The sequence below is a fragment of the Pygocentrus nattereri genome, chromosome 19, assembly GCF_015220715.1.
Source record: "Pygocentrus nattereri isolate fPygNat1 chromosome 19, fPygNat1.pri, whole genome shotgun sequence".
NCBI classification, from domain to species: domain Eukaryota; kingdom Metazoa; phylum Chordata; class Actinopteri; order Characiformes; family Serrasalmidae; genus Pygocentrus; species Pygocentrus nattereri.
This window is the reverse complement of record NC_051229.1, coordinates 37,592,329-37,600,840: the sequence shown is the minus strand read 5'-3', so window position 1 is coordinate 37,600,840 and position 8,512 is coordinate 37,592,329. Positions and strand designations below refer to the sequence as shown.

The 8,512-nt window shown below is 39.1% G+C and overlaps 1 protein-coding gene across 2 annotated transcripts; it reads right to left on the bottom strand.

Moving 5' to 3' along the window:
• Positions 1-3,467: 3,467 nt before the first annotated feature.
• LOC119261602 (phospholipase A and acyltransferase 4-like) lies at positions 3,468-7,900 on the bottom strand. Of its 2 annotated transcripts, XR_005129100.1 has the most exons (5): positions 7,500-7,900; positions 7,226-7,346; positions 6,234-6,535; positions 3,864-4,026; positions 3,546-3,603 (listed from the first exon to the last, which is right to left on the bottom strand). XR_005129100.1 is itself a non-coding variant. In XM_037531106.1 (4 exons), exons 1-4 carry the CDS (start codon positions 7,527-7,529, stop codon positions 3,937-3,939), a joined length of 543 nt encoding a protein of 180 aa, XP_037387003.1. In that variant the 5' UTR covers positions 7,530-7,900; the 3' UTR covers positions 3,468-3,936. The 2 variants fall into 2 exon arrangements, 1 of the variants encoding a protein (XP_037387003.1); XM_037531106.1 differs by having other exon boundaries at positions 3,468-4,026.
• Between the last annotated feature and the right edge of the window lie 612 nt (positions 7,901-8,512).

Genomic DNA, 8,512 nt, shown 5'->3' with positions numbered 1-8,512 from the left:
AGAGGCTTCCTGGAGTCCTTATTATTGTTTAGCGTGAGCTCATTCAGTGCGCAGGTCGGGTGAGTAAGCAGTTTGTATTAGGGCTACTATTGTTGGTTTGTTTAGTTAGAGCAACAGTAAAACTTTCTTTCTTGTTTTAAATGAATCATTTTTTTGTTAGATCATGATAAATATTAAAGGCCTTGACAGCATTCTGAAAGCATTATTAGCAGAAAAAAGTAGTGTTAACAGTAAAATGGAAGAAATATTATATATATATATATGATATCTGATATCTGATTGCATCACCCTGTCGCTTAAGTAAGAAGCTTTGGCAGTTTTAGGCCGCAGTCGTACAGAAGCCCTAAAGGGTAAGATAAAAAGAAAACTACATTTTTTACTACATTCGTAAGTCAAAGTTCCACTTTTTCTGCCTGCAAAACATACAAAAAGCCATTATTTCAACCATCAAGAACAGGAAAAAAAAATTTCCATTTTTTACCAGAAAAAATGAAGGCCAACACTTAGCATGTTATACCAGCTTTGACCAGCAGGGGCAGCTGTTTTTCCCCCCCTTGCCTTTCAGGGACCAGGTGAAAAAGCATCACTAGGGAGACAAGTGGCAAACTATTAACTTGCTACACCACATTTTTTTCACCTGGTTCACAAAAGGGTAAGGGCAGCTGCCCCCTGCTGGTCAAAGCTTGTGTAACATGCTATGTGTTGATAAATTGTAAGTGAGAATGATTTTCATCCTTAAAATTGTACTAAAGGTTAAAATCTTTAAAAGTGATGCTAGAAATAGATTTTGGTATATTCTACAAGCAGAAAAAATGATTCAAGTGGATTTTAGACTCAGGATAGCGCTTTTTATTCTTTTAGTCTAACCGTTCAGGCCTTCTGTGCAGGAGTGTTAGCTTAGTTGGTAGCATGTATGTAGCAACGTTCATATATTGACTCCTTGACAGCCTCGTAATTCAGAGCATCCCCTGATATTCAAGAGAAAAATGTACACAAAACGCAACATGTCGGCCTTGAGCAGGAGGCAGCAGTGGCCCATCGAGAAAAACAGCTTAGACCTGAACTTCCATATACGGGTGCGTCTTTATAAGGCGGACTACAGAGTGACAGCACAACTTCAGCGATCTCTGTACGACTGCGTGCTGCTGTCGCGATGTCATATCCTTTACTAATAACAGGACCTTGTTTTAATTTGTGATTTACAACAATACCAGCCTCTGAAAAGGAACTCACCTGTTATTAACCACATCGTTCTGACCACACGAAAGCTTGCGAACGCAGGCCTTTATTTTAAAGGTCTGTTTATCCGATTATCTATGTAATTAAAAGCGCACCGGCTTTGGTATTATTTCGTTGAATGTGAAGCTGAGTAGTGATTCTGTGCTGGCTTTAATACGTGGCTTTACGTGGGAACGTATGCGTGGACACTTTGCGCACTCTAACCTGATCACACCGGGGATCCTCTGTCGGACTTACTCAGAGACTTGTTCACGTTCTCACGGACTGATGCACGCCTTCTGTCTTTTAACTCACTTTATGAGCCTTCGAAATCCCTCTAATCCCTGTGAGCACCGAAGAACTAACGAGCAGCTCTCTAATAGGCAGCAGGGAAATGAGACGGAGCTGTAATTGCCTATGCAGTACGGTAGCGCGCCTGGTTAGATCATGCTAGCTTTCTTCCACTCAATGCACATAAATCCTTCAGATCGAAGAGAGAAGGCCATCAGATGCTTTATCAGGAGCATTTGGACTCATGTTTCAACCTGTATAGATATTTGTGTCTGTTTTTGTTTTTTTTTAAGGGCCCATATCTTTAAAGAAAATGCTCACTTTTTTAAAATGAGTTTAAAGTCCTATATAAATGCTGGTGAGGTTTGAAAAAAAATGTCCACTGCCTGGTCAGTCCATACAGCTACTATGTGAAAGCCAAGCTGCATTTTCAATTGACTGCTTTTGTGATGTCACAGAAATCAAATTATTTACCTATCCAGCCAATCAGAACTTAAAGGTACAGCAACAAAAACAGCCAAAGCTGGCTTTGCATGCTGAAACTTTCATGCAACTTAAGTTGCTTGAAACCTACACGAAACTAAATTGTCTGGGAGTTGCATAATGGAAAGTGTCCTTCGACTCATTTGAAACTCAGCCACAAGAGCTGCAAGTGAAATAAGTTTCAGGAAAGCCCCAAAACATCAAGGCCTATAACTGTAATGGCTACTTAAACATTAATTGTCAGTTCAGTTAACATAAACACAAGAAAGAAAACACTCTAATATATAGTAAGGAATGGTGGATAGATGGATTATAGACAGATGTGTAGATTTAAAGAAAAGAACAACAACGATAACTTTATATTGAGAACGGAACAAACAAAACAAGCTGCTAATGTGGCAAACTAATGGAGGAATGCATTGGTTGCATGCAACTTTGTTTTTAAAATGCTTTGTGTAACACTTTTCACAACTGTGTCTCAAATTGCATGGAAATTTTCATGCAACTAGATGCATGTTGCAGGCAACTTGTAACATGCAACTAGTTGCATGAAAGCTTCACCTTGTAAGGCCAGCCTTAGGGATTAAGAAAGGATGGGAAATAGAAATGGAATTAAAAATGACTCTGTTTGGTTCAAAAAAGCACACGAATGTTATAAATGGACCTCAGATAAAAAGATAAAACACATGAAAAATGTAGGATATGGGCCCTTTAAATGCGTTACCCTGGTTTGGACTAGAACACTAATTAATATCCATGTCATGTTTCATTTAAATATCCATTTATTGTACTTTACATATCAACAATAAGCCACTTTACTGTATTGTCTGAATTGGATTTCTGAATTTTTGTGTTTGATATACAAAGCACTATTCAACATGCACTGAATACAAACCAAAACTTGTTGACTTCACATGTTTTTCTTGCTTTATTTTTACATCCAGCAGTTTGTGGACCTTCGACAGACAGGGGATTAATAGGGAGTTAGCCCCCCTTTGCTGCAGTAACAGCCTGTACTCTTCTGGGAAGGCTTTACACAAGATGGTAGAACATTGCTACGAGGATTTGACTGACAATTAGTGAGGTCAGGTGAGGTCTGGACCATCCCAAAGGTATTGGATGGAGCTCCATCACTCCAGAGAACACAGTTCCACTGCTTTCAGCAACAACCTTAAATACATTAGGCCATTATAGCCATCCAGTAATATATGACTATTTATTAAGAGATTAAATTAACATATTTCTAGGGAAAATGTACCCTGTACTTCCCCTATCTGTCCACTTTATGAGCTCTGCCTACCAGTTGTATGTGAAACTTTTGGCACCTCTGGCCAAATCCCACATTTTGTTGATTGTTCAAGTGAAGAGGAGCAAACAGTCTCTACAGCAGGCTATTAAAAAAAGAATAATAGAAGTATCGTGTCATGTGTGAAAGTTTGAATGACCTCACAGTTTCAAAACTTGATCAACTCGCTAGGCCTGGCTCGTTAGGGCTGATTCAACAAGGACTAAAGGATAACAGAAGGGGGGGGGGGCTTCTGATGAAGTGGCCACTTTATTGAAATTGTATCTGGACAGCCACATTGGACCAGGCCTGGTGTGCTCTGCTGACTTTATATGTGTAAAGAGACAAAACAATAATATGTTATATTATTATATAATATGTTATATTATTATGTTTTAATTAGCCATATTTTTAAAAAGGCTAGAAAAACTAAACGTGTCAAATATTTGCAGAATTGAACTAAGAAGGACCAGGAGGAAAAATCAATAAATTATTAAAATAAGATGATGTCATACTGTCATACTCACAAAAGAATATCGTTACATAATATATCACAATAACAACAGCATATCGTCATGTTGCCCACCTCTAATCATAACGACGTCAGTCTGCATGAAACTACGAGCCACTTATTTCACTCGCATTGAGGTCCAGTACTTTCAAAACTGTGTTTTCCAGCTCCTCTTAGATATGATGTCCTTGAACAGTGCTGTCGCCGTCCTCTGCTCCTTGTGTTTGTGTAGTGGAATCTGGAAACGACATGCAAACAAGGCAGCCTTGTTACTGTTTAAAAACAATGAAGGCCTGTTTAGCAGCTCTAGAAGTGACAGCAAGGACATAAATGAACAAAAATAAAGATAAATAAGACAATGTAAACACAAAGGTTCATTTAAAAGCGTATTTAAAGACGTACTAGTGCAAAATAAAATGATAAATTCAAGGATTCAAGGATAAAGGAGTTTTATGGTTATATTGTAATTACACTAATTGTACAGTTACACTGTACAATTAAATTCTTACTTTGCTGTTCCTCCATTCACCAAATATAATCTTAATATAATCTCAGAAGAAAATATAAGAATAACATTAAAAACAATGGTAAAAAAGTAAAAAGTACCATTTTATGTGCAAAGTTGAAAGAAAAATGTAAGTTACATGTGCATATGTGCAAGTATGTAGAGCAGTTGTTCATAAACTGCATGTTACAAGTGACAGATGTAAACAGACGTGTTCTGTGCAGTGACAGATGTAAACAGACGTGTTCTGTGCAGGAACAGATGTAAACAGACATGTTCTGTGCAGGAACAGATGTAAACAGACGTGTTCTGTGCAGTGACAGATGTAAACAGACGTGTTCTGTGCAGGAACAGATGTAAACAGACGTGTTCTGTGCAGTGACAGATGTAAACAGACGTGTTCTGTGCAGTGACAGATGTAAACAGACGTGTTCTGTGCAGTGACAGATGTAAACAATGAGTCTCTACAATCAACCATTTCACATCACCACCGGATTATGCAGAGATTTAAAAAACTTGGTGGAATGCCCCTCCAGTATTGTGGCCATGTCTGAACATTCAGTTGATTGCCACCAGAGGTCACCATCCCCAGAATACTAATTAGGTTTCTGTGGTATCTGCTCATCATTCCACCTCTTCCAAATGTCCTCTGGCTCTCATCCTTAATGTAACCTGTAGAATCTAACTATAATATCCACATACGTATATTTCCTGTCTACTAATAACAACATTCACACAATATTTTCCGTGATTTTTACTGGCTACTGTGGTTCTAGGGCTAATTCTTCTAAGGGTTCGTTCCTAACCCGTTTCTGAAGGATTTTACAGAAGGACCTCTTAATATATTGCTGACAGCTAGATTAAGATAATATATTGCTAACAGCTAGGTTTAGATTTACTGCTCTGAAAACCTTTTTTTCCATCAGTACTTACAGTTTTATCAATTAAACAGCAAAATAACGATATTTCAACAGTTTATTCAGCCACAATTATGGGTTTTAAAAGCGTGCAAATATATACACACAGTACTGTGTAAAGGTTGGAGACCAGCCTTCATTGAATTTCCAGTCAAAACAGCCATTAAGCCATTTTTCAGAAACAGGAAAAAAAGGTAAAAAAAGTATTTAACAGAAAAAAACACAGAAACCTCAACGACTGTTCAGTCAGTCATTCTTTCCCTTTATTCCAGCCTCCATTCTTTTCAGGAGACTCACTTTCAGCTCCTCAAAGAATCTGCAGACACACCTCCAAAGTTCAGTCTTAGAAGCTGGTAAATGATATTCTGAAGTAATCAAACCCATTCAGTAGTGTTGAGGTCTGGACTCTGGGGTGGTCAGTCCACTGTTCAGCTTCAGGAGTGTCCGTCTCCTTTTCTCAGTGAGGTTCTTCTTGATCAGCTACACATCCTTTCAGACCCACGGCGCTGAGTCGTCTTCTCACAGTGGAAGGATGGACAGAAACACCTGTGGATGTTTTCAGATCTGAAGCAGCTTGATTTTCTCCTCTCTCTCAGAGATCAAAGCTTTCAGTGCTGTTTATATGAATGGGCCAGTTCTGGGGTCTACCAGGTCTTCCAGGTGGTTGTTAGGAGCCACATTTTCTCTGTAGTTTTTAATCCTCGCAAATATCTTCTAAAAACCAATAATCTGTAGTTGTTCCATCTATCCATCAATTCTCTAAGCCGCTTCTCCCTCAGGGTCGTGGGAGGGTGCTGGAGCCTTTCCCAGCAGTCATCGGGAGGAAGGCAGGATACAGTCCATTGTAGATCTGTAGTTGTTTTGACTGGATAATCAATAACTGAAGGGTGCCGGCTCTTAAACAGTACTTATTTTCATATCTTATTGTAAGCAATGCACTGATGCACTGTGATCTCTTTCTTTTTAATTACTGCACCATCTTGCCTGAAACTTGGCACATGGATTCACCCCACCTGGACTCACCTGATTACACATGGCCACTCCGTACCGCACAAACGTGGCGAAATGTTCACAGTTGTGCATTAACAGGTTGTACTCAAGAACTTCGTCCAGCAGGCCGTACATTCGCCTCCTCATGTCTGTGGCTGTAGATGCTGGACTGTGATGGCAGTTATTGCTGATTTTGATATGAGCTCCTTTAGGGACTGGCACCTGGGTGATGTGCTCCCGCTGGACCTTAGTGTGTCCAAGAAGAATGTTACCAGATGAGGGGAACACTCTCTGTAGCACGTGCACACGGAACCTTCTCTGCAGCTCATTCTCATCTGAAAAGATTGAGCCAAAAAGATTGTTATGAAAAGGATGTGAAGAAGCTCTTACACAGACTGGCCACTTTATTAGACACACCTACCGTGTGCTTCCACTTAGTGGCCTTTTTATCAGAAACACCTACTTTGTACTTCCACTCACTGGCCACTTTATAAGAAACATCTACCTTGTGCTTCCACTCACTGGCCACTTTATCAGAAACGCCTACCTAGTACTTCCACTAACTGGCCACTTTATCAGAAACGCCTACCTTATGCTTCTACTAACTGGCCACTTTATTAGAAACACCTACCTTGTACTTCCACTCACTGGCCACTTTATTAAAAACACCTACCTTGTGCTTCCGCTTACTGGCCACTTTATTAGACACACCTACCTTGTGCTTCCACTCACTGGCCACTTTATAAGAAACATCTACCTTGTGCTTCCACTTACTGGCCATTTTATTTGAAACACCTACCTTGTGCTTCCACTAACTGGCCACTTTATCAGAAACGCCTACCTTATGCTTCCACTAACTGGCCACTTTATTAGAAACACCAACCTTGGGCATCTAATCACTGGCCACTTTATTACAAACACCTTCCTTGTGCTTCCGCTAACTGGCCACTTTATTAGACACACCTAAATCCTGAAAGCATGTGTGTTTCATGATGAATGCAGTAAAGGGTTAATAATTCTGTTACCTCCTACTGCAAAATGAACTATGTGCCCGTCTCCTTCATACACACCCCAGTGTGAGAAGCCAATCGGGTAAGAGAATTCAATTAAGTCCCCAAACTGGCCATAACGAATAATGTCTCCTATCTACGAACAATAAACCAACAGAAAAAGAAGAAATGCACAGATTAAGTCATAGGTCAAAAGGTCAGATACACAAGCTTACATCATGGTACATTTGTGATTTTTTATCTAATAGTTTTGACCAAGAGGTTTGTGCGAGCAAATAGAGCAGCCTACCTCAGCAGAGCCCTCCATTTTGCCTTCCATTGGTAGTGAAAGCTGTAGAGACGTCTGCAGTCTTGAACTTTTGATCTTTGCTAGTCATAAAACCAAGTTACTGAGCAGTAAACAGGACAGATGAGTCACATACAGACGACTTAGTCATGCTTTATCTGAAGGTAACCTTCCACCTTGGGGAATTCCATCAAATTCAAAATTTCTGCATAATCCAGTGTGTGAGATGTAAACAGAGAGATTCAGAGGGTTTGGTATGAAATGGTTCAGATGTCTTTACAGTGGTGTTGATAGGAACCAGGAGTTGCCATGACTACAACACAAATATAGACACTTCGTTTATTATCCAGAACAACCAGAGAACCTAAACGAGTTTATGTTGAATATTGATGATGGGAAAATAGTGGAAAATCTAAAAATAAAACTGAATACAGAAATTTTGAAACATGGGTGGAATTCCCCTTTAACAAGTGTGAGAATCAAATATTTGAGCCAGTAATTGCAAGATAAAATAAGATGTTTTATGAAGCAAATAGTATTTTTGACCTGAGAGGCCTTAAAATGCAAATGCCCATTCCATTTATTATGCTGTTATAAACGAAGCATGATTAATAGATCTAATAGAGCAGACGCCTACTTAAGAACACCTCTGTATCACTGTTGTGCTCCATGTTTGATGTTTTTCAGTTTTTGTCATAATTTGAAAATACCTGTTGTCCTTAACATTGTGTGTAAATTTCATGGTGAATGGACTTAAAGAAACGGCCAAAATGACTTGGCTAAAATTCTGGTTCCATTGACTTACATTAAAAGTAATGTATGTTTTTTCTTTCTCTTGTAAAGTTGTCATTTTGGAGATTCGAGATTTTTATCCGACAACAGCGATATATTAGAATTTTTGTTGAAATATAAACAGTTTCTCTTAAGGAGGCCTGTGTTTTTCATGTCTGCAGCCAGACAGGCCTCCTTAAAAGACACTGTTCATCAATATAAATCAAAATAGCATAACTGTAACT

Bases quoted from the DNA above. Each gene is read 5' to 3' on its own strand.
- LOC119261602 (XM_037531106.1), bottom strand. From the start codon at position 7,529: ATGGAAGGCAAAATGGAGGGCTCTGCTGAG. The intron at 7,347-7,499 runs GTAGGCTGCTCT...TATTGTTCGTAG, and splicing joins AAATGGAGGGCTCTGCTGAG to ATAGGAGACATTATTCGTTA. The intron at 4,027-6,233 runs GTGAGTCCAGGT...TGTCGTTTCCAG, and splicing joins GAGTGGCCATGTGTAATCAG to ATTCCACTACACAAACACAA.